Source organism: Apus apus, chromosome 1 (assembly GCF_020740795.1).
Source record: "Apus apus isolate bApuApu2 chromosome 1, bApuApu2.pri.cur, whole genome shotgun sequence".
NCBI classification, from domain to species: domain Eukaryota; kingdom Metazoa; phylum Chordata; class Aves; order Apodiformes; family Apodidae; genus Apus; species Apus apus.
Window position 1 is genome coordinate 155,616,201 of NC_067282.1, and position 27,838 is coordinate 155,644,038.

The 27,838-nt window shown below is 47.1% G+C and overlaps 8 protein-coding genes across 11 annotated transcripts; 4 read left to right on the forward strand and 4 right to left on the reverse strand.

Annotated features, from left to right (window-relative positions):
* Nucleotides 1-7,002: 7,002 nt before the first annotated feature.
* On the reverse strand, nt 7,003-8,003 carry LOC127387081 (histone H2B 5). The gene has a single exon (XM_051625012.1). The coding sequence runs from the start codon at nt 7,703-7,705 to the stop codon at nt 7,325-7,327; it is 381 nt and encodes a 126-aa protein (XP_051480972.1). The 5' UTR covers nt 7,706-8,003; the 3' UTR covers nt 7,003-7,324.
* A 44-nt stretch (nt 8,004-8,047) lies between these two features.
* LOC127386996 (histone H2A-IV) lies at nt 8,048-11,888 on the forward strand. Of its 2 annotated transcripts, XM_051624832.1 has the most exons (2): nt 8,048-8,386; nt 11,847-11,888. In XM_051624832.1, exons 1-2 carry the CDS (start codon nt 8,048-8,050, stop codon nt 11,886-11,888), a joined length of 381 nt encoding a protein of 126 aa, XP_051480792.1. The 2 variants fall into 2 exon arrangements, with proteins under 2 accessions (XP_051480792.1, XP_051480783.1); XM_051624823.1 differs by lacking the exon at nt 11,847-11,888 and having other exon boundaries at nt 8,048-8,534.
* Nucleotides 8,577-10,177, reverse strand: LOC127386944 (histone H1.01). The gene has a single exon (XM_051624702.1). The coding sequence runs from the start codon at nt 10,092-10,094 to the stop codon at nt 9,435-9,437; it is 660 nt and encodes a 219-aa protein (XP_051480662.1). The 5' UTR covers nt 10,095-10,177; the 3' UTR covers nt 8,577-9,434.
* Nucleotides 11,889-18,154: 6,266 nt separating the features above from the next.
* LOC127387095 (histone H4) lies at nt 18,155-18,911 on the forward strand. Of its 2 annotated transcripts, none has more exons than XM_051625054.1 (2): nt 18,155-18,671; nt 18,749-18,911. In XM_051625054.1, exon 1 carries the CDS (start codon nt 18,172-18,174, stop codon nt 18,481-18,483), a length of 312 nt encoding a protein of 103 aa, XP_051481014.1. In that variant the 5' UTR covers nt 18,155-18,171; the 3' UTR covers nt 18,484-18,671; nt 18,749-18,911. The 2 variants fall into 2 exon arrangements, with proteins under 2 accessions (XP_051481014.1, XP_051481018.1); XM_051625058.1 differs by having other exon boundaries at nt 18,752-18,911.
* A 552-nt stretch (nt 18,912-19,463) lies between these two features.
* Nucleotides 19,464-19,954, reverse strand: LOC127387036 (histone H2A type 2-C). The gene has a single exon (XM_051624921.1). It carries the CDS (start codon nt 19,934-19,936, stop codon nt 19,547-19,549), a length of 390 nt encoding a protein of 129 aa, XP_051480881.1. The 5' UTR covers nt 19,937-19,954; the 3' UTR covers nt 19,464-19,546.
* Nucleotides 19,955-21,193: 1,239 nt separating this feature from the next.
* LOC127386991 (histone H3) lies at nt 21,194-21,604 on the forward strand. Its single transcript, XM_051624808.1, has one exon. It carries the CDS (start codon nt 21,194-21,196, stop codon nt 21,602-21,604), a length of 411 nt encoding a protein of 136 aa, XP_051480768.1.
* Nucleotides 21,605-22,520: 916 nt separating this feature from the next.
* On the forward strand, nt 22,521-22,934 carry LOC127387030 (histone H2A type 2-C). The gene has a single exon (XM_051624911.1). It carries the CDS (start codon nt 22,523-22,525, stop codon nt 22,910-22,912), a length of 390 nt encoding a protein of 129 aa, XP_051480871.1. The 5' UTR covers nt 22,521-22,522; the 3' UTR covers nt 22,913-22,934.
* A 525-nt stretch (nt 22,935-23,459) lies between these two features.
* LOC127387107 (histone H4) lies at nt 23,460-24,304 on the reverse strand. 2 transcript variants are annotated; one of them, XM_051625082.1, is made up of 2 exons: nt 23,788-24,304; nt 23,460-23,707 (listed from the first exon to the last, which is right to left on the reverse strand). In XM_051625082.1, the coding sequence occupies exon 1, from the start codon at nt 24,285-24,287 to the stop codon at nt 23,976-23,978; it is 312 nt and encodes a 103-aa protein (XP_051481042.1). In that variant the 5' UTR covers nt 24,288-24,304; the 3' UTR covers nt 23,460-23,707; nt 23,788-23,975. The 2 variants fall into 2 exon arrangements, with proteins under 2 accessions (XP_051481042.1, XP_051481031.1); XM_051625071.1 differs by having other exon boundaries at nt 23,460-23,710.
* Between the last annotated feature and the right edge of the window lie 3,534 nt (nt 24,305-27,838).

Consider the following 27,838-nt stretch of genomic DNA (forward strand, 5'->3'; position numbering starts at 1 on the left):
TATCTGGAAAACAAAGCCTTAAAGAAACCACAGGGCTACATGAGCTCTGAGCGGTGAAAGGCCACAAGGCCTCAAATCTGTGTTGCACAGCCGGACACTTTCACCAAGATGCTTCACAGATGAGGTTTACCAAAACTGGAGTAGGTGGGCAGATCGGTTTTGAAAATATTTGTATGTATCACAGGGCGAACACGGCTACCTGCAGTCTCCTATAAGTGGCACAGATGCTTTCCCAGATATATATTTCTTATAACATTCACTCGGTTTTGCAACAACAGACTTGGAGAGGAAGGTGAAAATGCCTGTAATCAAGAGACAAAGAGAAATTCTCCTCCTCAAGCCCATGTGAATGGCCCTACTTACCAGCTCTGACGAGCCGGCGCTCCAGGCAGCCTGGCCAAAACCAGCCCATCCCCGCGCCCCTCCCGGAGGGTCCCGCTCCCCCCACACATCGCTCCCTCTGCGCCCAATATGCTTGAGGAAGGGGAGGGGAAACGAAATATGCTCAAATCAGCAGCCAGATTGAAGAGCTGACAGTGAAAATAATTGTGTAAGAAATTGTTTCTTTCTTCGTTGTACGTTGTATTCCTTGAGGAAGGGAAGCAGAAGAAGAACCAAAACCCTCAAAGGGCTCTAACTTCTACTAAGTATTGACTTTAGCGCGTGACTTAATCCCAAGAGCTTAAGTTGTGCACGCGAACGGAGGAGAGCTCAGGCTGAAACCGAGTTACCTTGTCGCAGCATAAATGCAGCGGGTGGTGGATATCAGAACAGACAGTCGCCACCAGGACCCCTCGTGTCTCCAGCGATGCCAAAATCCTCCGCATTTCTCAGTCCTCCCGTGGCAAGGGAAGATTTTCCTGCTCCCTACATCACTACCAGAGATGGTCAGGTTATAAGGACTGATATGTTTCCGTGGGAGGAAGCTGGGGCCTATTGAGAACAAGGAGAAAATGCAGTGTGAGAAAAACTGAGCCTGTTATCCCGATTGTGGATTCTGTCACCCGGTGTGCAATAAGCCAGTCCACACACAGAGTCATTTGGTTTAATTTCTAACCCTGTCTTTCAGAAAAGGCAGCCAAGTGGTATTCCACAAAGAAAGCTCAGCTTCCCAAAACACAGGGGCTACTTTTATGCACAAATATATGTAACATTACTTTATCTCTAACTATATTTTATTACTAGTATACATGACTGGTTAGCTAGTTCTTCACTTCCATTTAAGGTGACAGTGCTTAAAGATTTCATCACACATGCTCAAAGGGTAAGAGGCTTTTTGTTAGTAAGGGCCCTTCCAGGCTGTAGGGGAGTATTTTAGTAAGCAAATAGTGCATTAATATGCTAATAGTACGTTAAATCCAATTAGCCAGTGTTTTCTACCTAGTGCTTAATACTATAACCAAGATAAGTTGTGGGGAGTACCTCCCTTTCATCTGGCTTGCAGGCCTGTTTCTTACGGGTGTACTGCAGACAACTAGGGACATGTTTTTCTCGCTTAGTCTTGTGTAAGTTCTGTTTCTATTCTACCTGTCTCTGTTCTCTCTTATAGGATTTTCCCCATATTTCTGCTTATTTCAATTAATAACTGACATCAGCTCGAGAAGAGAAGCATGGAGAGAGGCTGGGCTGGACCGGGAACAGGAGGTCACAGTGGAGACAGGCCTTGTGTATGTTGGAGGCTGAGAGATCTGTGCTGCAAGAGGTGCCTGGAAACAGCAGGGAGGAGAGAGAGAGGGGAGAATAATAATAATAAAAACGAGAGACCTCTGGGAGAGGCAGAGCAAATCCAGAATTACATTATGTTATTTTATTTTTTTTTTCAGCACTTAAAGTTATAGTCGTCTTCATTGTCAAGAAGTAAACCTGTAGAGTAAGTGGAAGAGTCCATGTTATTCAATTTAGAGAAAAGCTGTAAATAAATCCCAGTTCTTCAGAAAGGTTCTGACCTTGCCTGTTTTTTACTGCTTATGCTGTTTCCTGCTGAGAAATACAGTCTTTCATGCAAATGTTCTCAGGTGGAAAAGAGTGTATAAATGAAAAAAGAATAAAAGACTTATCTGCCTTCATGGTTATGAAAGGGGTTAATCACTCTGATTGTCTTTATCAATGTTTTAGAAACCTTCATTGTCTGATTTTTGCCCCATCAATAAACACACAATTAGAAGCTGCCATTATAAGTCTGAAGTACAATACAAACACATCCCATAAAGTTTTCCATGACAATTAAGTATTGGTCAAGGTGAAAACTCCAGAAGCTAAATGTATCTTACATTTTAAGCTTGACCATTTTATTTCTTCCATCGGATTTGTACAAGTGATTTCCAAAGGCAGATTTTAAAAGCCCCTGCATGTAGGGAGTGGAACAGATTTCAGATAAATTATCTGGACTTCCTGAGCCAGCTCAATTGATCTCAGGCACCCAGGTTTACAGGTAATTCGGCCAGTGGTGTCTGCTAGTGTTTGGAACACAGGGGGAGACAACCCTATGTAAAGAAGGATTTCTAAGTGTGGAAAGATTTGGGCTGTGTCATCCCTTTGGTAATTATTGTCCTTTTCTCGAAGGAGGGTGATCAAAGACAGCAGCATCGCTGTGTCTCAACCTAACAAGGCAGAAATACTTAATCACGTGGAGTGATTTTCACATTGCAGCGGCTGCTACTTGCTTCAAAAGGAAAATGGGATGCATAAAAGAGATAGATGCATGCGTTTCTTCCTAGATCTGATGCTGCACAAAAGAAGTGCAAGATGCTTTACTCTCTGAAGTCCAGATTTCAGCTGTAATTCTCTGTGTGCCCTCTTATGTTGGGAATTCTTTCTTCCATTTTCCTATGACACTTTCGAGTACAGAAACTACATGCAGTTCAAGTAGGACTACAAGTACAAAAAGGTTGTACATTTTACCGATAATAAAAATTGCAAGCTGTCCTGATACTATTTTCACACACAAATTATCTCCTTTCTAGTTTTAAAAGACAAGAATTGCTTCCTGAACTTTTCTGTGTTAAAAATTCAATGGAAGAACCTTTGTGATTAATACTTTAGTAGCATTTTTAAAAGGGAACAATTTTGGAACAACCTCTCCAAGGCAGGCCATCAAACAATTTAGTTCCTTCAAGAATCAAAGAACATCAAACCTAAACCTAAAAAACCCCAACAACAAAACCTCTAAAAAGAGACAAAACCAATAAACAAGCAAACTCAAAACTTTCCACCCTATTTGGTCTCTGGGTCTTTGACTTCAGTCCAGGAAGACAGAGCTGCCCCCGCTTCCTTCCTTGCAGGTATGTAAGCTGGGAAGGAGCAAAGGATTTTCCCAGCTACATTACCCTCTTTTTCCAGCCCTCTTCTCCAGTGAAATTTGTCTCATCTTGAGCTGCTCTGTGCTCTGATATAGCTCAACCCCAATTCCAGGTATTTGGAGCTAAAGAACTCTAGTTTTTCCTTTACAATCCTTTACAAGTTACCTAGGTATTATTTCATTACTAGCCAAAAGTATTATATCAAGGTATGTATATAAGACCAGATCTTTTCCCCCAGCTGCAATTAATACTTTCTCTCTCAATGCTAATTATTTTGAAATGATTGGTTTTTATTAAAACTGAAAAGATGAACTCTATGGGAAGTTAATGTTGCAACAATTTGCCTTGTGCGTTGACAAGTTGCATTCTCTGGCCATTAGGAAAAACAATTTGACTGCATAAGTAGCTGAACAAATATTGATTTATTCCAGTAAGCAAAACAAAAAAACCACAATAAACCAATCCCAAAAAAACCCCAACAAACTAAAAACCAAAGTATACAAGAAAAAAATTAAAATAAAATAAACAAAAAAAAATCAAAACACCAAAACAAACCACACCAGGAAGTAGTGTAACTTCCTGTAGTCAGTGTTTAATTTGTTGAGATTTTGGATCAGGTGTATAGTATTTCTCATTCCTGATTGACTGTTCGGTCAATTAACTAGATAATGCTGTTCTTTGGTGTATTTCACAGTTGCAGAAATAAAAGCTTTTTTTTTTTTTTTTTTTTTTTCCTTTAAACGTGATGACAAAGAAATATAAATTTAACTGTAGGTGTCTTGAGCTAGAGAATATATTTTTTTCCAAGAATGCTACTAACTTTATTATTCTATTAAAAAAAAGATGGCAGATTTTTTTGGTAACTGTTTGAATTGTTTTGTATTCTTTATAGCTGGTTATTCACTACAGGAATGAACTGTAATGTAGCTCTGGTACTATGATATACAAAATCTTGTGATTATATATATATATAAGCATTTTGACAAAAATGTTGTATAACCAGAAAAAGTATACGCTATATTTCAGTTGGTCTCAAAATTGGTATTTTGAAGGTAGACATGGGGGGTAGATAAAAATACAGCACAAGGGGCCTGTTTAAAGATGATGTATTCTACCACTTCACTGTGTTGAGAACCGTTAGGAATAAGAGCCTTGCTTAACATTAGAAGATAATTTAGTTGAAACCAGAGGCCACAAGAGCTGACAAAGAGTGAATTTTTTATAGAACTGAATTTGCAGACACAGAACTAGCTGAAACAAGCAGATGCAAGCAGAAAAAAGAAGGTAAGGACCAAGGAAACAATTTCAAGCAAACGAGGTAACTGCAGAAGGCCAGCCAGTGACCAAGAAAACCAGAGAGTAACCAAAGCACCATTGAGCAAAATAAATTATTGGACTTGGAAATCAGGTGCTGGGTGGTAGGGGTTTAATTGCAAGGTCTGATCTGTGGTAGGAGTCCCTCTTTGGAGTCACCCAGCTCAAGATGCTTTGCATGCTGGAGAAATAAATTACTTATATTCTTAGGGGATTGGAAACTCATTTTCTTTGAACCAGAATCCAGGGCTGAGCCCTGTTGAAGTGGCATCTGCATAATTCCTGTCATGGTCTAGGTGGCTATGTCATAACTTCTGATGCACCAGGATGATATATTTGAACACTGGCCCATCTTGCTGTTGCTGGGTGATATATTCTGGGAAGAGCCTTTTTTTGAAAACAAACAAACAAATAAATAAATAAATAAAGATCCCCTGAAATTTCAGGGAAAGGTATAATCATGAGGTGTGCAGCATGGACCCCAAAGACAGGAAAGGCAAAAGGAATGCTTATGAATTCCTGAGCTGGGAGGCCAAAAGGCATCACCACACTCCTACCTTAATTCAGGTAACAGCACTGCTCCCCAGTAGCTGTAGTTTGAATGAGGGTCTTTTCACAGAATTGTCAGAGTTGGAGGGGACTTCTGTCTGATCATCTAGTCCAGTTCCCCCACTAAAGCAGGATCACCTTGAGCACATTATACAGGACTGCATCCAGACAGGTTTTTAATAGGAAAAAAACCCCCACAAATATTTTCAGGACAGCTGTTCTGATTTTGCTGGGACATAATTATAAAACCATTTTTTCTGTTCAGAGAAACTGTAGTTTTGAGAGGCAGCAGAGTCCAATACTGTGAGAACAAAAGAGATCCGATGTGCTGTTTTCACCTATAGCCAGCTCTGGTATGCAGGGCTCCACACTGACCAAGGTTGAGTTTCTAACCACACAGGTGCAGTGGGCAAGGTAGGAGTGAAACCCATGCCAGCTGACCCAAGCTGGCCAACTGAAGTATTCCATACCATAACCGTCACTCTTACTACATACCAGGAAGTTTGAAGGGTTATTTTTTTCCTCTAAAATGGCTGCCTTCCACAGAGGGTCTGTCTCATCAGTTGTCCTGCACCTGAGGCCTCCTCCTCTGCTTGCTGTGACTGTTGCATTCTGCTGGAGCTGTTGTCCTGGCAGGGTTGGACGTTGAGCATTCGCTGCTAGGAATGTACAACTTGTGACTATTATATGGAGCAGAGTATAACTTTGTATCACATCAGTACTGGGCTTATTATTAGTTCATAATTGTTATAATAAGTATGTTTTCATTTTGACCCACAGGTCTCTTTTCCTGATTCCTTCTCTCAGGTGGGCTGAGGCAATAGAACAGCTGTCCAAACTATGACAACAAAACTGAATTTCCGATTTTTGTGACTGACCATAGAGAATAACAGCCACTGACAAATTCTTCTAATTATCACCACTGTCAAAATATGAGCACTTTTAGTATATTGTATTTCCTAGTCCCTTTCTAGTAAAACACCTCTTTTTACACAAAAACGTAGAGCCTGAAATATACCAGGGTTTATTAAACTTTTTAGGTCTTAGACATAGACATAGTTTTCATATTCTGTATTTCTGTATCAGATTTTGCAGTAAGGAACTTGGAGAGCAGATGTGTAAACTCCACGTAAAGTTATTGAAGAACAGCATATGGAAGATGCTTCTGAATATCTGCACTGAATATCTGAAACCCATTCTGAGAAGTCCTCATCAGCCTTAAGCTGAAATTAAATTTGATGAATTGATGGCAGACTGAAGAGAAGCCTTGTGCATGTCTCCATATGTGTACTATCAAACAGCATGCAGTCAGTACTAGAAAGGCTGACTTACATGATGTCTGGGTATAAACTAAATGTGCCCAGAAAACAGGCTTGGAATTCAAGATCAGTCAGATCCAGAGAGAGAAGGTGATAATGGCTTTTATCTGAATCTACAGCAGTGACTAATTACCCAAGAATGTGATGAAGTGATTCAGAATGTCTGCAGTTTGAAACTGAAAGACTTCAAGGCTGATCAGAGCTCATCTACACTTTGCTGATATATATATTTTTTTTTTTTGCTACAAGAAGAATATTACCTACCTAAAGCAGCTGCAGGGAGAAGCTATGCAAGTTAAGTTAAAATTAGATGCACAGTAACACTATAAAGAAAACTGCTGAAGGCAGGCAAGCTTTAGAAAGGAGTTCAGTACCGTATTTACCGCTGGGTTATTTGTAACAGCTTAAGAAAAATGTGACTTGTTAGTACATAAATCCTTTTAGTGTGCTGAGGATAACTTTCACTTCTGATACAACAAAGACTGAGCACCACCAAGTGGTAGATGTTACAGAGACTGCAATTACTTATTTCCAACTGATAAAAACCCCCAACACTTTAATAGAAACAAAAATAAAGCAAACACTGTAATCGAGAAATACAACTTTAGTTACTCCGACTAATTTGCTACTCCCATAAAGCAATTTATTTTCGGACACGGAAAACTGGAACAGCAATACTTTCTCAAAACTGATTTTAAGTAGCTGAAAATCGAGAACTTACACTAAGGAACTAAAAGGAGATTTTTTTTTTTTTTTCCATATTTGATTGTACAGCTCCTTTAATGAAAAAGTGGGTGGCTCTTAAAAGAGCCTTTGGGTTAAAAACAGACGATCCGAGACGCTCTACTTGGAGCTGGTGTACTTGGTGACAGCCTTGGTGCCCTCGGAGACGGCGTGCTTGGCCAGCTCGCCGGGCAGCAGCAGCCGCACGGCCGTCTGGATCTCCCGCGACGTGATGGTGGAGCGCTTGTTGTAGTGCGCCAGGCGAGAGGCCTCGCCGGCGATGCGCTCGAAGATGTCATTGACGAAGGAGTTCATGATGCCCATGGCCTTGGACGAGATGCCCGTGTCCGGGTGCACCTGCTTCAGCACCTTGTACACGTAGATCGAGTAGCTCTCCTTGCGGCTCTTTCGCCGTTTCTTGTCGCCCTTCTTCTGCGTCTTGGTGACGGCTTTCTTGGAGCCCTTCTTGGGCGCGGGGGCGGACTTGGCCGGCTCGGGCATAGCGGCAAAAGCGCTTCTCTCACAGACCTCGCCACACACAGCTTTCAATCCGGAGAGGGAGTAGTACGGCAAAGCTACGTCCTACGTATTTATAGCTCTCGTATGCAAATGAGGTATCCCGGCTGCCTGCTGCCATTGGTCCGAACTCGACTGAGCTTCATAAAGACCCTTGAACCGGTTTTTATTGGTCGAAATTCCATTCGCTTTCTTATTGGCTGCCCAGGGAAGCGCTACTTCTCAGCCTATCAGTGAAGGGGCGCGGTGGGAAGGACAGACGATAGCTGGGGAGCGCCGGGTGGCTGATCGGTTGTTATTACAGGTTATTGCTGTGAGTGAGGAATCATGTCCGGCCGCGGGAAGCAGGGCGGGAAGGCGCGGGCCAAGGCCAAGTCGCGCTCGTCGCGGGCCGGGCTGCAGTTCCCGGTGGGCCGCGTCCACCGGCTGCTCCGCAAAGGCAACTACGCGGAGCGGGTGGGCGCCGGCGCCCCGGTGTACCTGGCGGCCGTGCTGGAGTACCTGACGGCCGAGATCCTGGAGCTGGCGGGCAACGCGGCCCGCGACAACAAGAAGACGCGCATCATCCCCCGCCACCTGCAGCTGGCCATCCGCAACGACGAGGAGCTCAACAAGCTGCTGGGCAAGGTGACCATCGCGCAGGGCGGGGTGCTGCCCAACATCCAGGCCGTGCTGCTGCCCAAGAAGACCGACAGCCACAAGGCTAAAGCCAAGTAAACACAAAGGAAAAGCAGCACGTTGTTTCTTCCGCAGAAAACAATCCAGAGGCTCTTTTCAGAGGTGCCCACAAAATCATAAGAGAGCTCAATTAGCTTTACTATAATTAGGCTATTTTATATTAATTACTCAACTCGTGTTTCGTCTTGTTTTCTCTGTTTATTAACTGTATTTTTGGCTTGGTGATAGTAGCAACGCTTTCCATCGTTAATACAAAGTCGTGTTAAAAAGTCCTGTCAAAGCCATTTCTTCCTGCTACAGGATATTTTTTGTTCAGTCCTTATGCCAGATAACACGGGAACCCAGTACTGCGCGGGGAGCTCCTGTCCCCCCTCTTCCGCTTTTTTCTTCTCCGGGAGTGGCTGAAACTGCACCAGAGAACGCGGCGTAGTCGTCTTCAGAGAAGGGGGGGGGAAGGGGCAGCGGGCCGGGCTCTCTGCTGGCCAATCCTTGGTCAGGGCGGGTTTTTTCAATACTTAAAGCTTTTTCTTTCTCATCGGGAACAAAAGGAATGGGAGCGCTTACAGGCTATTTTCGAGTCACTAAGGAGACCCTCTCCTTTCCTCCCCCAAACAGACAAAACCATTTCAGTAGACACTTTTAAGAGAAATAATACAATATATTAAACATGGCTCAGTAGTAGCGTGCCTTTTGTTAGAAAATATATTCTTAAAAAAACCGTAAATTCGATTTCTATCAAATCATTACTACAAAACATTGTTTCCAGGTAGTCAAACCAATTACCCGGATAAAAGAGATTTAAAGTCTTCACTTCCCTAAAGCCGTTTCTTTACACCGTGCTCGTTAGGGTTTCTTTCAGTAATCGTAGGGGATACACCAAGACACAATGGACCTCTGACAACTTACGAATTGCTGGATCCTTACTGCAGGTTACTCACGACCTTGGTGCCTCAGCTCCTTTAGGAAAAGTGTGGGTGGCTCTTAAAAGAGCCGTTGGATAAACAAAAGATGTAAAGCAGGACTCTCCTGGTATAATTTATTTCTTCTTGGGCGCCGCCTTCTTCGCTTTGGCCGCTTTGGGCTTCGCTGCCTTCGGCTTAGCTGCTTTGGGCTTCACCGCCTTAGCCTTGGCCGGGCTCTTTGCTGCCTTCTTGGGGCGGCCTGCCTTGGCGGCTTTCTTGGGGCTCTTGGTGGCTTTCTTGGCCGCAGTAGCCGCCAGCTTCTTGGCTTTCTTGGGGCTCTTCTTCACCGCCGCCGCCTTCTTGGGCTTCTTAGCAGCGCTGGCAGGCTTCTTGGCCGCCGGCTTCTTCGGCTTGGCTGCGGCTGCCCGCTTCTTGGGGGCTTTTTCCTTCACTTCTCCAGGCTTCTTGTTAAGGCGGAAAGACCCGGAGGCGCCGGTGCCCTTGGTCTGCACCAAGGTGCCCTTGCTGACGAGGCTCTTGAGCCCCAGCTTGATGCGGCTGTTGTTCTTCTCCACATCGTAGCCGCCGGCGGCCAGCGCCTTCTTCAGCGCGGCGAGGGAGAGCCCCTTGCGCTCCTTGGAGGCGGACACGGCCTTGGTGATCAGCTCGGTGACGCTGGGGCCGGCGGGCTTGCGGGCTTTGGAGCCGCCCGTCGCCTTCTTCGGCTTCTTGGCGGCGGCCTTGGCACCGGGCGCGGGCGCATCGGGGGCGGCAGCGGGAGCGGTCTCGGACATCGCAGCAGCGTCCTCTGCGGAGCAGGCGAACACAATTGGGTTGGCTCCGGTCAGATGCTCGTATTTTTAGAGAGGAGCCGCGCGGTGATTGGTGCGTTGCAGAGCCCGCCCCGCTGCACGGCCGGGGAGCTCTTCGGTGTGCTCGATTTGTGTTTCTTTGGACTAACAAAAGTGTATTTTCCTCGGAATTTCTGATACCAAATCGCCCCATTTCCCCGGTGAAGGAGGACAAGAGCAGGTACTTGCGTTCGGGAGAGTTTCCAGCCTCAAAGACGCGGGCTGAGTTAAAGGAGAAGCGATAAATCCTGTGTGCTGCTGCTGGAGAGACCTCTGAAGAGAGAAACTTTTGTTTTTCCTTGCAAATTAAAAATTTCCTTTTGACATAAATGTTACAGCAACGACTCAGTCTGATTCTTTAGAGGGTTTTCTTAGGGTTAAAGTCGAAGTCTTCCCATTTAAAGCTATTTTGACGGTTTAAATTGATTTTGAAGAGGAGGAAGTAACACAAACTCCTCTTTCGGCTCTGAATATGGATTAAGAACCGGTTCCTTTGACCATGTGTTTTACCTCCTAAAACACTAAATTCTAGTGAAATAGTGTCTCGTACAACCTCCTATTACACTTTTTATAGAGCCATAAGCAATTTGTTAATATCTGGAGACCAATGAACATATAGTTGTTTTATTCTGTCTTCCTGGAAATTCAGTAGAAGGGAAGCAAACTTGCCCTGCTACCTTGTGCTGGGTGTTTTCTTTCTTTTGTTTGTTTTCTGTATTAATTTCTTTACCAATTATTAAGTTACTCACACTATTTGCTTTTCATGTTGCATTTCAACTTAAAGTAAACAGTAATTTGATATCTGACATGACAAAACTGCAGCATCAGAAAAGAAAGCAACCTTCTAAACTTCTAGTGATATTTACTCAAATTTTCTTTGTCTCTTCGGTAATTTCAGATGTACAAGAACTAGCATAACAGTTCAGTAGTTATGCTTCTCCTGCCCAGAGAGTATTATCTTGTTATATATTTTCTTGAATAGCAGTAGAATTTAAAACCATATTGCTGTTTTTTCTTTGTTTTCTTTTTTTTTTTACATGCCTCACACAGTGTGTCTACACAAAGGTTGATCTAAAGCCAATTCTGAATCCTCTTCCCAGTCTGAATAAAACCCATCTAATTCTTCCCTATGCATTTTACAGCCATCACTGAAATAAGGAAATGCTTTCAGGACAAAAACGACAGCACTTTGTGATAACCTGAGTTTCAACAAGGGGAAAGGTAGGCCATAGGTCGTTCCTAAAGAACCAGGAAGAATTCAAGCAATATTGGCATCTGGTGGAAGATGATGTAATATGCTGAACAGAACTAAGCTCTGGAATAATATTTCATTAATATGTGTCTGATTATAAACAAATATATTATCTATTGTCTTTTGTGAGTTACTTAAGAATCACAAAGATTACATTCCAGCCTTGCCCTCCGATTTCCTTTGTTATTACCAGAATATAACATATAAGTGAACGCAATATTTAAGCACATATCAGCAACCAAAATTTCAGATTGTATGAACAGGTAGTTCTGGGTAAGTGTAATCCTATTTTCACCCCATTATTAAATTTTCAATGTCTCTTTTATAAATATTCTGTAAGTATATGACATGAAAACATTCTAGTTTGATGTAAATTTATTTTGAGTGAATATGAAGCTATGAACAAACAAAATAAAGAGGAAAAATTGCAGCCTGCACCCTAGAAGAAAATATTAGGAAAGAGGTTGCAGGAAAAGTGTGCCTGAGCTCTGTAATGCTTCAACAGGAAAATAATTGAGAGAAGGGATCATCAAATTGTGACTTTTAAGGTCTTGTTTGTAAAAGTTATATAACATCAAATAAAGATACTATTAAAAAAATATATATTAGATGTGGGTGCTGAAGATGTACCTTCACAAATTGCCAAAATTGAAGTAAATAAGTATATGTAATTTTTAAGGCTATATCCTATATGTGTGTGTAAATCAATGAACGAGACTTCCCATTTACTGGACTACATGGTGAAATAAAGTAGCAGTGCTGGAAGAAGATAACATTTGGCAGCTACCAAGACACTTCATAACACAGAGACAGAGGAAAAGCCTAGACCATGAGTAACATGTCAGCAAAATGAAAACTCAAGTTGCCTACTTTTCTTATTTTGAAATCATACACATTTGCTCCAGTACCCTTCACTGGAAGAGACTTAAACATTCCAGGCCTCAGCTGTGGCTTCAGAGTGTTGTTTCACATTTTTTTGCTGGCTGAATTTGAGGTGGCTAAAATGGTCACCATCCCAGTTGTCTGCCTGGCTTCCCTCCCAGCAGTTGCTACCCTCTCCCTGTTCCCAACAGGGACAGCTAATAATATGCATAGCAGCTTCTGATTTCCAACAGTTACAGTCTACTGTCTTCAAATGAACTGAAGCAACTTCTGAAATATAATGACACAGAGAGAAGCTCTTATCTTTCATGGCTTTGCGGCAAAGACATAAAATATCTTTAACAATGTAGGATTGCTTTTGGGAACACATGTTCTTCTCTACGTGAGGGAAATACATGCAGGAACAGCATTTTTTAAATGTAAGGTATATTTGGCAATTTTAAATAGAGTTTGTTCCACAATCAGAGCAGATAGTTTAGAAGGAATGAACAGATGTATTCAGGCAAAGAAAAATGTGATGAAGAATTATGTAAAAGGCAGGTATGGCAGTTGCACCTCCAGCTGAGAAAATTAGAAAGGGAATCAATCCTGTTTTAGGCATAGAATATTGTAGAAAGACTTAATGAAGAAGGTGCCACATATACTCTGACATGCAGTTTGGCTTTGCCAATGTGACTGGAGGGAGGAGACTTCACCGTTCATTAAATGAGGAGGAGAGTGATATCAGGATCTCCAGAGATACTTTCGTACAGGGCATGACTGTAATGTCTACTACATCTGAATTACTTCAGTCCCTCCTATGTCCTTGGCTAACGGGCTGCTCTCCCTGCTGTAGGCAAGTCATCCTTAGGCAGCTGGAGAAAATACAGCTGTTATGCCTCTGCATCACAGCCCCTCTCCTTCCTCCAAGTGACAATTTCCAGAGAAATTTAAGTGAGGGTCTTTACACTGTGTTCTGCACTCCCACATACATGTTCTACAGGAAAGAGGTGTAAATACTCTCTGCAACCACGATTACACTCCAATTACAGTGTTACACCCATGTCTTGTCCTCAGTGACTTCATCCTTCATCTGTGTTACAAATGTGATCATATTCATGTGATCAAACCAGCCAGCACAGTTTAACAGCTTTTAACCCTTAGCTAAGCATTTTTGAAGTGGTGCTGACCAAAGAACAAACTTATTGCAGCTCAGCAAACAAGTCTCTGCCTACAAAATACTAAAGTTGCTGCTGCTGTTGTTGAGATTCCTAAGCGTAACAAGGCCACACAAAGTCTTTGAAATCCAGTGTATGGCTGAACATCTATAGTGGGCAGGACAAGGAGTGCAGGGCAACAGATGACTGTCCTCATAGACTCAGCTTCCTGGAATGTTGCATACTCCTCCCTATACTCTTGGTTAAGGGTTGGGACACTTATTGTGGGCTCCCTTCATCACTGTCAGGGCATGTTGTTTGGGAGTTGAAAACCTATAGTCTAAAACCTGGATGTGTCCATAGTTAGGAGGCAGTAGGAAGGATGCCCTTCCTGGAAAAGTGAAACAAAAAAAAATCAACAAAAATACAGAAGGCCAAAACCCTTCCCAGAATAGCCAATGAGAAAATAAAATGCACTTTGTTCTCTACTGTACAGGAGTTTACCAGGTTAGCAGATTTTTGCTTTTCTCACACCCAGGCAAAAAAATATCCTCACTGTCAGTCACCTATCAAAGAATGTAATTATTTATATATTAAAGTGCTTTGGTCTTCTAAAACTAACCTAAGATACTTGAGGAACTGCATTTTGTACCACCCTGGCATGCTTTGAGTGTAGTCATCAACCAGTGATTGAGGACCTCAAGCCCTGAGACAAATTATCCATGAAAGGTAAGCAACATGAACAGAAGCTCCTTCAGCCATGGCTCCCCAAAGAATCTGTCTCCTCCCAAATTGACGATGCACCTTTGCCCCCTGCATTTAATAGTTAATTCTACCAAGGAAGCATGCCACCACACTGTCCTTTCAAAGCAGCCTCCCTGTAGGCACTGAAGCTTGGCTGCTTGCAGCCCAGTGAGAAGCCCACAAAGAGTGATGCTGAGATTCTTCCTTCCCTCAACCCACTGACAATTTTGTGTTCGTTCTACTCTTTCCTATTTGTTTGCCAGTAACCAATCTATGTGCCTCCTCCCTCTCCAGACAGAACTGTGTTTGCTACCTATGGAGTGACAAAGTGTCCTTGGGCATATAGTGTATGCACAGCTGGTCTGCAGTCCACCATCTTCCCTGGCTGGTGACACCCCAGGCACTGCTGAAACAGGCTTCCAAGTACATTTTTGTTGGCAGCCAACCCTTTTTTTTTTTGCCACATAGGCAGTGATGGTGGCATGTAGATACTGTGTAGGCTGGACTTCGGCCACAGAGGAGAGCCAAAGCTCTGTGTCACACACCATGTGGAGGTGCTCTCATTAAGTGATGCTGCCTTGCCAGTTTTCCTCAGAGGTGTGCTGGTGAAGTAGGTACTGGCTTCAGATCAAGTGATTTGTGCCATCTTTCTTGAGCAGGAGTATTGCAAGGTAGCACTTTGGCACCAGCAATATAGGCTGGCTGCCTTCCCACAAAAGGGAGCAAAAAGGTTGTGAGGAGTTGTTCAGTGTGCGAGGGTGTTGTGCTGTAGCTTATGTTTTTTACAGTAGATGTTTTGCAGCTCTGCGGTCCACGAGCTGGTTCCAGAGTCACACTGTCCCTGTTGAGGATGTCATCAAGACTGCCAAGGGGCACTGGAAGTGCTGGCTGGTGCCTAGATTTCCACACAATATGAGGCTAGTCATTCAGCACTCCTGCTCTCAGGTAGTTAGGAAGTCAGGAATCTGGCTCCACAGGCTCTTGAGAGTATGTATGTGCAATGAAGGCACATGCAAGAAGACTATTTCACCAGTTTTGCCTGCGCACCTGCCTTGTGTGTACTGGTCCCAGAAAGAAGGATTGTATTCTATGTTAAGTCCAAATCTTGGCTTTCCTGATACAGTTCTTTTCTGTTTTGGGCACTGAAAATGCAATCAAGTTTTGGTTGATTTTTGCATGAGATGAGGAGTAGACTAGCAAGTTAAACTTTTTTGTGCTGTTTGAGTTTAGTAGTTTGTAACATTTTACATCTAATTGTATGGTTAACAGGCCTGGCACAGAAGGCCAGCACTGAGCAGCTAGAAGTAGAAATCAGCCTGTGTCCAGCTGTATAAAGGTGGTAAGTACAGAGAAATCAGCTGGCGTTTTGGGGTTTACCCAAACTGCAATAGGAGATACCTACAATAAGTGAAACTTAGTAGCCCAGTTTATCCAAAGCTGTTGAAAAAGGAACCTGCTGATCAACAAGGTAAACATCTGAGTAATTCTGATATTAACTGTTCAGATCTAATGCACATCAATTCATGTAAACATCTTCCCTGAGGAGAAATTAAAAAAAAAAAAAAAATAATAAAAAGAACCAAAACGTAAATGGAGGCAAAACTGTAATTTGTGCTTGTTTCATTAATTCTTTAGAAGAAAACAGGCCTTGACATACTTGAGTACATTGAAAGGCTTTCAAGGGTTACAGCTGTCAGCCCCATCACTGGATGAAGATGGGAATACTCAACTCTAATCAAAAGAAAAGGTTCTTACACTTTAAAACTGTTTGATTTTAGGTTTTTCTTTTTTTTCATTTTACAACATGTGCTCATTCTCCTAACATGGTTAATGGTGTTACTTCTGTTTTTTGGGGGTTATTTTGGTCACCTGTTCTCCCTGTGGTAGCAGGGTCTTGTTACAGTCTCTCCGGTGTTGAAGAAGATACTCGCTCTATTGGACCAGTATCGAGGACACACAGGACCTAAGTCTGGGACAGGACAGAGGAAGAATGCAGAGTGTAGTAGTTCAACTTGTAGAACTTGTTTCTGCAGTCAGGAATATCAGGATGGATCCAGAGTGGGGAGAAATGAATGGGCAATAAGAGTGGGACAGCCTTGAGATTGTGCTACCCTTTGAATTGAGGTCAGCACAGACACTTGTAACACTGAGAGAACTGAGTAATTCACAGTAAAATTCCAGTTGGACCAATGTCTCATCTGTGAGAGACCAGAAATAAAAAAAGTGTAAGAACAGTAACTGACATTTCACCACAGTGCTCCCCCAGGTCCTAGTGATTTGTAGGCCTGGGAGTCACTGAGTCAGAGAGGATGTCTTTGAATTGGAGAGCCTTGAATGGATTTTTGTCCTGTGTGTTTATTGATTGATTTCTGTGGACATAATATTTTTCATGCTTTAGTATAAGGCTTTAGCATGATCAATTATAAAAAGCTGAGAAATAACTACATCCATAGTGGTAGATGTCATGTACAAATATGCAACATGGAGTGTATCCCTTTTATAGAGGAGAATGTCATTTATATACACAGTTAAATGTCTTCAGTGAGAGTGCGTTACAAAATGGTGGTGGAAAACATGCTCTCTGTGGTGTAGATGAAGTGGGACAAAAAGGCAACCAGGAAAGAGAGTGAATTGAACATCCTTTCCTGTAGCTGAAGAGAATATACTTGAGGCAGAGTGAATGACAAGTCACTTCACAGAACAGAGAAAAAGAAGTAGGGAGTCTTCAGGGCCAGGCAGAGAGGTTCCTATATAAAATATTCGAGCTGAAAAGTTGCTGGGAAAGAATAACCTCACCATTATATTTTTAGATCTCATCCCTCAAACAGATCTTCCCTCCTGGAGTCACTGTGGCTGAGACAGAACCAAAAGATAATGTCATTGAGACAATAGGTTGTCAGAGATCTACCCGAGTCCTTAATCTTGAAGGACGCTCCTCTCTCTCTGTCTGGATAATGACATGTATTGAGCTATGATGAGCAAAAGCAAATTATTCGTATTGGGATTATGCTGATCTGCTTGCCCCACTAGGCCTAAGCTACGAAAAAGAGGTCTGCAGGGATAGCCAGCAAAAATGAGGTACGGATTTCAGTCATGGTGACTGATTTTCAGGATAATGCACTCATCCCAAAATAGAAGAGGAACCTTGTCACTGGCAATGTACACTGCAAAAAGGAAAACGTATTACATCAGAGAAAGACTATCCACTTAAAAATATGTCAGGCCTTTGAAACATGGAGCTACGTATCATGTATCATGCACGTAGCTGACATAGCCATTTTGTTGTGCATTTGACATCCATTACTAATTTTCATCCCACTAGTAGCAATGAAGTAAACGGAAACACACATTGTGAATGTGACCAAGAGTCAATAGGAAGCAACACTTCAGAAATAAGACACAAAATAAGGGGTATTCTCCAGGTCTGTGTAGAGAAAGCACTTTCTGGATATGCTGGTGATGCTACAGACTGAAAGCCAGACATAGGAAACGTCTGACAAAACGTCTGAGGCGAGGGCATAGATGTGATTTTTCTGATGGCTCAAAGCATAACCCAAATACTAACAAAAAGCCCTAAACATGACATGCTTAGTGTCCTTGAATTAGAAGCTGTTTCTCAAAGCTAATCAACGAGGCCTTGAAATGTGACCTCAGCATGACCATGACACTTCTCCATGAAGGCTTTAGGGCCGCCGGCTCCCTGCGGCCCTCGTAAAAGGAAGGTGTGCGCGCCGCGGCACGCCCGGAGGGGAAGATGCGGGGAAACGGCCCTTCAGGGGCAGCGGGGCTGGGGGACGGCGAGCCGCGCGGAAGCAGAAACGGAGGCGGGGACTGGCGCGGAAAAGGCGGCCTGAGCCCCGGGGAGGTGCCCGGGAGCAGCGACGGAACAAGGCCCCGCCCCCCTCTCCGCACCCGCCCCTGCTCCCAATCAGGTCGGCTCCCAACACATAAAGGCCGCGGCGCGGCCGGCTCAGGAGCACAGCGCGGGGCAGGCAAAGAGAGCAGCATGTCTGGCAGAGGCAAGGGCGGGAAGGGGCTCGGCAAGGGGGGCGCCAAGCGCCACCGCAAGGTGCTGCGCGACAACATCCAGGGCATCACCAAGCCGGCCATCCGGCGCCTGGCTCGCCGTGGCGGCGTCAAGCGCATCTCGGGGCTCATCTACGAGGAGACGCGCGGCGTGTTGAAGGTGTTCCTGGAGAACGTGATCCGTGACGCTGTCACCTACACCGAGCACGCTAAGAGGAAGACTGTCACGGCCATGGACGTGGTCTACGCTCTGAAGCGCCAAGGACGCACCCTCTACGGCTTTGGCGGTTAAGAGATTTGCCGTTGTTACAGCTTCTCAAGAACCCAAAGGCTCTTTTAAGAGCCACCCACGTTTTCCTTTAAAAGAGCTGCGTCACGTAGTTTCAGTTTTCTTGCCTGGGCGTTTTCGCTACACTGTCTGTTTTGGCGATCCCAGTTCTCGTCTGCTCGCTCAGGTGTCTTTGGGCTGCAGCTGGACAGGTGAGCCTTGAAGTTCGCTTTTGGGTTGCTCTCGTGCTCTGCCCCGTAATTCCTCATTGTGGTTCTCTGATTTCCAGCAGCCGCTTTCGAAAGAGCTTGCTGAGGCGCTCGGCCTTGCTAAGCGGGTGCGGTGCCGGTTTGTGACTGACTCAAGAGTAACGGACGGATGCCTGGAGCTTCTGGGAAAGACAGCGGCCCGAAGGGCGAACCACGCTAAAATAAAAACAAGGAAAAAGGCAACCCCCGTCTCATGTCTTGCCATGTTACCTACCGCGGTGCGGTGGATCCTTGTTTTTCTCGGGCGTAATAAAGGGAGAACTGCAGCGCCTACAGCGGGTTCGCTTCAGCGGGCGGGACGCAAAGGGGCCTCCTCGCTCTGGCGTTGGGACGGGGCTGGCGGGCTCCGTAGCCTCCGGCCGCGAACGGGTTAAGCGCCCTCGGGCTTTCGAAAAGCCCGCGCAGGCGGCGATTGGCGCCGGGGGACTCCGCGCCTGGCAGCGCCCGCCCGCGCTCCGCTCGCCGGGCGCCCGCCCCGGCACAGCCCCGCCCCGGGCACTGCTCGCCCGCGGGACAGCAGCGCAGGCCTGCTCCCGCAAGCACAGAGATAGATCGGGGGCACACGAGGAAAATGCGGAGCTCCCAGCCGAGCCCGAGCTCTGCACTAGAGCAAGTGGGCCGGGGCCACCGAAGGGGGAAAAAGAGCACCCGCCGCCAACGAGCCGGTCCTCCAGTCCCCCCTCCGCTGACAAGCACAGATACCTCTCCCCTTGCCGCCCCCTCGGTAGCGTCTCAAGCTCTTTCTCGAAACTGTGGGTGGCTCTGAAAAGAGCCTTTGGGTTTCGCTTCTGTGCTTGGGACGCTTCCCCAGGCCCGCTTTACTTGCTCTTGGCCTTGTGGCTCTCAGTCTTCTTGGGCAGCAGCACGGCCTGGATGTTGGGCAGCACCCCGCCCTGCGCGATGGTCACCTTGCCCAGCAGCTTGTTGAGCTCCTCATCGTTGCGGATGGCCAGCTGCAGGTGGCGGGGGATGATGCGCGTCTTCTTGTTGTCGCGGGCCGCGTTGCCCGCCAGCTCCAGGATCTCGGCCGTCAGGTACTCCAGCACGGCCGCCAGGTACACCGGGGCGCCGGCGCCCACCCGCTCCGCGTAGTTGCCTTTGCGGAGCAGCCGGTGGACGCGGCCCACCGGGAACTGCAGCCCGGCCCGCGACGAGCGCGACTTGGCCTTGGCCCGCGCCTTCCCGCCCTGCTTCCCGCGGCCGGACATGATTCCTCAGAACAGTCGAGTTCGCTCAGCGATGCGCTCCGCTGCTACTGCTGAAGACAGGTAACGTGCCCTGCGCTCTCCGGACCGCGCTTATATCCCTTCCCTTCGCGCGGCTGGGCGGCTCTCGGTAGGCCGAGCCGCCTATCAGGGGACGCGCCCCCACTGGCGGGCGGATCTCGCCCTGGCCAATAGCGAGCGGCGCAGCTCGGAAAGGCCCGAGCCCGCGCTCCCGGGCGGCCAATGGCGCGGCGGGGGGGGCGGGTTTCAGCGCTCCGCTCCGCCCGCACCCGACGCTCGCTCGCGCCACCGCCGCCGGGCCCCGCGCGGCCGAGCCGCTCCTCATTTCCTTCCGTGTTTTATGAATTCATTTTTATCTTTTTTTAAAAATTGTTTTAAAGCAGCCGGGGCGGACAAGCGCGGGATGGGAGGGCGGAGTTGAAGAGGAAAAGAGAGGCGGTGTGGCCGTGTCAGTGAGCTGGACGGAAGCTACCGGGAGAGGGGGAAGGCAGTGCACCCCCGCACACACTTTCCCGCGCGGTAGTTTCGCCCATTTCCACCACCGAGCCACGGCAAGGCTTCCAAAACTGCAACACGCTCCCTTGCAGCGGAAAACCCCGCAGCTCCCTCCCTCCTGTCCTTCCGATTTTTTTTTTCTTTGGGCTTTTGGTGGTTTTTTAAAATTATTTAACCGGATTAAGAAGTTTACATTTTTAAGTCTTTCATCAAGAGAATATTGTCTACATATAATGTTCTTTTAATCTACGTTCTCAGAATTTTTAAGTGTATCTCTTTTTACCCCTCATTTATCTTTGCATATCCTGTATGTTTCTGTAATATTTCAGTAAATTAAAGCAAAAACTCCTGCATATTTCCTAAGTGGTTTTTTTGTTGTTTTTTTCATCTAATTACACAAACAACCTTAAAATTGTGAAACTACTCCCTTCTACTTGCTAGCTCTCATAACGGTCTAAAAACTATAGATAAATAATACATGAGAGAATTCCAAAAATTGCAAAGATATACACCGAAAAATAAAGGTTTTAGAAGGCGCATTCTACACAATAAAAACAAAGACACCATAGGATGGGCGGTACTGGCTAGAGGCGGGATTTTTAAACTTTGAATCCACCAATGAGACGTGGCAGGTGTCCATCCACCTATCAGAAAAAGGCACAAGACCTATATATACACCTCTTCCATGCCTTGCAAGTATCAGTGCTTCAGTGTGTTGTACCCTGTCGTGCTCGCTTGTAAGTGATGGCGCGCACGAAGCAGACGGCGCGTAAGTCGACGGGCGGGAAGGCGCCCCGCAAGCAGCTGGCCACCAAGGCGGCCCGCAAGAGCGCGCCGGCCACGGGCGGCGTGAAGAAGCCGCACCGGTACCGGCCCGGCACGGTGGCGCTGCGCGAGATCCGGCGCTACCAGAAGTCGACGGAGCTGCTGATCCGCAAGCTGCCCTTCCAGCGGCTGGTGCGCGAGATCGCGCAGGACTTCAAGACCGACCTGCGCTTCCAGAGCTCGGCCGTGATGGCGCTGCAGGAGGCGAGCGAGGCCTACCTGGTGGGGCTGTTCGAGGACACCAACCTGTGCGCCATCCACGCCAAGCGCGTCACCATCATGCCCAAGGACATCCAGCTGGCCCGGCGCATCCGCGGTGAACGTGCATAAAGCCCTTCAGAGCATATGGCCATGCCTTTTTAAAACAAATATTTCCAACACAAAGGCTCTTTTAAGAGCCACTACATACACAATCAAAAGGGCTGCAACACTGATATATATGTTTCTTATTTATATCTAAAGTTCTCTTGAAATTCATTGTGGTACTCAAGCAAATGTTAAAGCTGAAAGTCCCATTTTAAATCCAAACCATCCGAAAAGAGGAACCAGGGGCATTTATATCATAGGTTTTGTTTAGCTAGATGGGAACGGTGTGCATTTGGACTGCGGAAGGACAGGAGGGAGGGAGCTGCGGGGTTTTCCGCTGCAAGGGAGCGTGTTGCAGTTTTGGAAGCCTTGCCGTGGCTCGGTGGTGGAAATGGGCGAAACTACCGCGCGGGAAAGTGTGTGCGGGGGTGCACTGCCTTCCCCCTCTCCCGGTAGCTTCCGTCCAGCTCACTGACACGGCCACACCGCCTCTCTTTTCCTCTTCAACTCCGCCCTCCCATCCCGCGCTTGTCCGCCCCGGCTGCTTTAAAACAATTTTTAAAAAAAGATAAAAATGAATTCATAAAACACGGAAGGAAATGAGGAGCGGCTCGGCCGCGCGGGGCCCGGCGGCGGTGGCGCGAGCGAGCGTCGGGTGCGGGCGGAGCGGAGCGCTGAAACCCGCCCCCCCCGCCGCGCCATTGGCCGCCCGGGAGCGCGGGCTCGGGCCTTTCCGAGCTGCGCCGCTCGCTATTGGCCAGGGCGAGATCCGCCCGCCAGTGGGGGCGCGTCCCCTGATAGGCGGCTCGGCCTACCGAGAGCCGCCCAGCCGCGCGAAGGGAAGGGATATAAGCGCGGTCCGGAGAGCGCAGGGCACGTTACCTGTCTTCAGCAGTAGCAGCGGAGCGCATCGCTGAGCGAACTCGACTGTTCTGAGGAATCATGTCCGGCCGCGGGAAGCAGGGCGGGAAGGCGCGGGCCAAGGCCAAGTCGCGCTCGTCGCGGGCCGGGCTGCAGTTCCCGGTGGGCCGCGTCCACCGGCTGCTCCGCAAAGGCAACTACGCGGAGCGGGTGGGCGCCGGCGCCCCGGTGTACCTGGCGGCCGTGCTGGAGTACCTGACGGCCGAGATCCTGGAGCTGGCGGGCAACGCGGCCCGCGACAACAAGAAGACGCGCATCATCCCCCGCCACCTGCAGCTGGCCATCCGCAACGATGAGGAGCTCAACAAGCTGCTGGGCAAGGTGACCATCGCGCAGGGCGGGGTGCTGCCCAACATCCAGGCCGTGCTGCTGCCCAAGAAGACTGAGAGCCACAAGGCCAAGAGCAAGTAAAGCGGGCCTGGGGAAGCGTCCCAAGCACAGAAGCGAAACCCAAAGGCTCTTTTCAGAGCCACCCACAGTTTCGAGAAAGAGCTTGAGACGCTACCGAGGGGGCGGCAAGGGGAGAGGTATCTGTGCTTGTCAGCGGAGGGGGGACTGGAGGACCGGCTCGTTGGCGGCGGGTGCTCTTTTTCCCCCTTCGGTGGCCCCGGCCCACTTGCTCTAGTGCAGAGCTCGGGCTCGGCTGGGAGCTCCGCATTTTCCTCGTGTGCCCCCGATCTATCTCTGTGCTTGCGGGAGCAGGCCTGCGCTGCTGTCCCGCGGGCGAGCAGTGCCCGGGGCGGGGCTGTGCCGGGGCGGGCGCCCGGCGAGCGGAGCGCGGGCGGGCGCTGCCAGGCGCGGAGTCCCCCGGCGCCAATCGCCGCCTGCGCGGGCTTTTCGAAAGCCCGAGGGCGCTTAACCCGTTCGCGGCCGGAGGCTACGGAGCCCGCCAGCCCCGTCCCAACGCCAGAGCGAGGAGGCCCCTTTGCGTCCCGCCCGCTGAAGCGAACCCGCTGTAGGCGCTGCAGTTCTCCCTTTATTACGCCCGAGAAAAACAAGGATCCACCGCACCGCGGTAGGTAACATGGCAAGACATGAGACGGGGGTTGCCTTTTTCCTTGTTTTTATTTTAGCGTGGTTCGCCCTTCGGGCCGCTGTCTTTCCCAGAAGCTCCAGGCATCCGTCCGTTACTCTTGAGTCAGTCACAAACCGGCACCGCACCCGCTTAGCAAGGCCGAGCGCCTCAGCAAGCTCTTTCGAAAGCGGCTGCTGGAAATCAGAGAACCGCAATGAGGAATTACGGGGCAGAGCACGAGAGCAACCCAAAAGCGAACTTCAAGGCTCACCTGTCCAGCTGCAGCCCAAAGACACCTGAGCGAGCAGACGAGAACTGGGATCGCCAAAACAGACAGTGTAGCGAAAACGCCCAGGCAAGAAAACTGAAACTACGTGACACAGCTCTTTTAAAGGAAAACGTGGGTGGCTCTTAAAAGAGCCTTTGGGTTCTTGAGAAGCTGTAACAACGGCAAATCTCTTAACCGCCAAAGCCGTAGAGGGTGCGTCCTTGGCGCTTCAGAGCGTAGACCACGTCCATGGCCGTGACAGTCTTCCTCTTAGCGTGCTCGGTGTAGGTGACAGCGTCACGGATCACGTTCTCCAGGAACACCTTCAACACGCCGCGCGTCTCCTCGTAGATGAGCCCCGAGATGCGCTTGACGCCGCCACGGCGAGCCAGGCGCCGGATGGCCGGCTTGGTGATGCCCTGGATGTTGTCGCGCAGCACCTTGCGGTGGCGCTTGGCGCCCCCCTTGCCGAGCCCCTTCCCGCCCTTGCCTCTGCCAGACATGCTGCTCTCTTTGCCTGCCCCGCGCTGTGCTCCTGAGCCGGCCGCGCCGCAGCCTTTATGTGTTGGGAGCCGACCTGATTGGGAGCAGGGGCGGGTGCGGAGAGGGGGGCGGGGCCTTGTTCCGTCGCTGCTCCCGGGCACCTCCCCGGGGCTCAGGCCGCCTTTTCCGCGCCAGTCCCCGCCTCCGTTTCTGCTTCCGCGCGGCTCGCCGTCCCCCAGCCCCGCTGCCCCTGAAGGGCCGTTTCCCCGCATCTTCCCCTCCGGGCGTGCCGCGGCGCGCACACTTTCCTTTTACGAGGGCCGCAGGGAGCCGGCGGCCCTAAAGCCTTCATGGAGAAGTGTCATGGTCATGCTGAGGTCACATTTCAAGGCCTCGTTGATTAGCTTTGAGAACCAGCTTCTAATTCAAGGACACTAAGCATGTCATGTTTAGGGCTTTTTGTTAGTATTTGGGTTATGCTTTGAGCCATCAGAAAAATCACATCTATGCCCTCGCCTCAGACGTTTTGTCAGACGTTTCCTATGTCTGGCTTTCAGTCTGTAGCATCACCAGCATATCCAGAAAGTGCTTTCTCTACACAGACCTGGGGAATACCCCTTATTTTGTGTCTTATTTCTGAAGTGTTGCTTCCTATTGACTCTTGGTCACATTCACAATGTGTGTTTCCGTTTACTTCATTGCTACTAGTGGGATGAAAATTAGTAATGGATGTCAAATGCACAACAAAATGGTTATGTCAGCTACGTGCATGATACATGATACGTAGCTCCATGTTTCAAAGGCCTGACATAATTTTAAGTGGATAGTCTTTCTCTGATGTAATACGTTTTCCTTTTTGCAGTGTACATTGCCAGTGACAAGGTTCCTCTTCTATTTTGGGATGAGTGCATTATCCTGAAAATCAGTCACCATGACTGAAATCCGTACCTCATTTTTGCTGGCTATCCCTGCAGACCTCTTTTTCGTAGCTTAGGCCTAGTGGGGCAAGCAGATCAGCATAATCCCAATACGAATAATTTGCTTTTGCTCATCATAGCTCAATACATGTCATTATCCAGACAGAGAGAGAGGAGCGTCCTTCAAGATTAAGGACTCGGGTAGATCTCTGACAACCTATTGTCTCAATGACATTATCTTTTGGTTCTGTCTCAGCCACAGTGACTCCAGGAGGGAAGATCTGTTTGAGGGATGAGATCTAAAAATATAATGGTGAGGTTATTCTTTCCCAGCAACTTTTCAGCTCGAATATTTTATATAGGAACCTCTCTGCCTGGCCCTGAAGACTCCCTACTTCTTTTTCTCTGTTCTGTGAAGTGACTTGTCATTCACTCTGCCTCAAGTATATTCTCTTCAGCTACAGGAAAGGATGTTCAATTCACTCTCTTTCCTGGTTGCCTTTTTGTCCCACTTCATCTACACCACAGAGAGCATGTTTTCCACCACCATTTTGTAACGCACTCTCACTGAAGACATTTAACTGTGTATATAAATGACATTCTCCTCTATAAAAGGGATACACTCCATGTTGCATATTTGTACATGACATCTACCACTATGGATGTAGTTATTTCTCAGCTTTTTATAATTGATCATGCTAAAGCCTTATACTAAAGCATGAAAAATATTATGTCCACAGAAATCAATCAATAAACACACAGGACAAAAATCCATTCAAGGCTCTCCAATTCAAAGACATCCTCTCTGACTCAGTGACTCCCAGGCCTACAAATCACTAGGACCTGGGGGAGCACTGTGGTGAAATGTCAGTTACTGTTCTTACACTTTTTTTATTTCTGGTCTCTCACAGATGAGACATTGGTCCAACTGGAATTTTACTGTGAATTACTCAGTTCTCTCAGTGTTACAAGTGTCTGTGCTGACCTCAATTCAAAGGGTAGCACAATCTCAAGGCTGTCCCACTCTTATTGCCCATTCATTTCTCCCCACTCTGGATCCATCCTGATATTCCTGACTGCAGAAACAAGTTCTACAAGTTGAACTACTACACTCTGCATTCTTCCTCTGTCCTGTCCCAGACTTAGGTCCTGTGTGTCCTCGATACTGGTCCAATAGAGCGAGTATCTTCTTCAACACCGGAGAGACTGTAACAAGACCCTGCTACCACAGGGAGAACAGGTGACCAAAATAACCCCAAAAAAACAGAAGTAACACCATTAACCATGTTAGGAGAATGAGCACATGTTGTAAAATGAAAAAAAAGAAAAACCTAAAATCAAACAGTTTTAAAGTGTAAGAACCTTTTCTTTTGATTAGAGTTGAGTATTCCCATCTTCATCCAGTGATGGGGCTGACAGCTGTAACCCTTGAAAGCCTTTCAATGTACTCAAGTATGTCAAGGCCTGTTTTCTTCTAAAGAATTAATGAAACAAGCACAAATTACAGTTTTGCCTCCATTTACGTTTTGGTTCTTTTTATTATTTTTTTTTTTTTTTAATTTCTCCTCAGGGAAGATGTTTACATGAATTGATGTGCATTAGATCTGAACAGTTAATATCAGAATTACTCAGATGTTTACCTTGTTGATCAGCAGGTTCCTTTTTCAACAGCTTTGGATAAATTGGGCTACTAAGTTTCACTTATTGTAGGTATCTCCTATTGCAGTTTGGGTAAACCCCAAAACGCCAGCTGATTTCTCTGTACTTACCACCTTTATACAGCTGGACACAGGCTGATTTCTACTTCTAGCTGCTCAGTGCTGGCCTTCTGTGCCAGGCCTGTTAACCATACAATTAGATGTAAAATGTTACAAACTACTAAACTCAAACAGCACAAAAAAGTTTAACTTGCTAGTCTACTCCTCATCTCATGCAAAAATCAACCAAAACTTGATTGCATTTTCAGTGCCCAAAACAGAAAAGAACTGTATCAGGAAAGCCAAGATTTGGACTTAACATAGAATACAATCCTTCTTTCTGGGACCAGTACACACAAGGCAGGTGCGCAGGCAAAACTGGTGAAATAGTCTTCTTGCATGTGCCTTCATTGCACATACATACTCTCAAGAGCCTGTGGAGCCAGATTCCTGACTTCCTAACTACCTGAGAGCAGGAGTGCTGAATGACTAGCCTCATATTGTGTGGAAATCTAGGCACCAGCCAGCACTTCCAGTGCCCCTTGGCAGTCTTGATGACATCCTCAACAGGGACAGTGTGACTCTGGAACCAGCTCGTGGACCGCAGAGCTGCAAAACATCTACTGTAAAAAACATAAGCTACAGCACAACACCCTCGCACACTGAACAACTCCTCACAACCTTTTTGCTCCCTTTTGTGGGAAGGCAGCCAGCCTATATTGCTGGTGCCAAAGTGCTACCTTGCAATACTGAAGACTCCCTACTTCTTTTTCTCTGTTCTGTGAAGTGACTTGTCATTCACTCTGCTTCAAGTATATTCTCTTCAGCTACAGGAAAGGATGTTCAATTCACTCTCTTTCCTGGTTGCCTTTTTGTCCCACTTCATCTACATCACAGAGGGCCTTTTCCCCACATCTTCCCCTCCGGGTTGCCGCGACACGCACATATTCCTTTTAC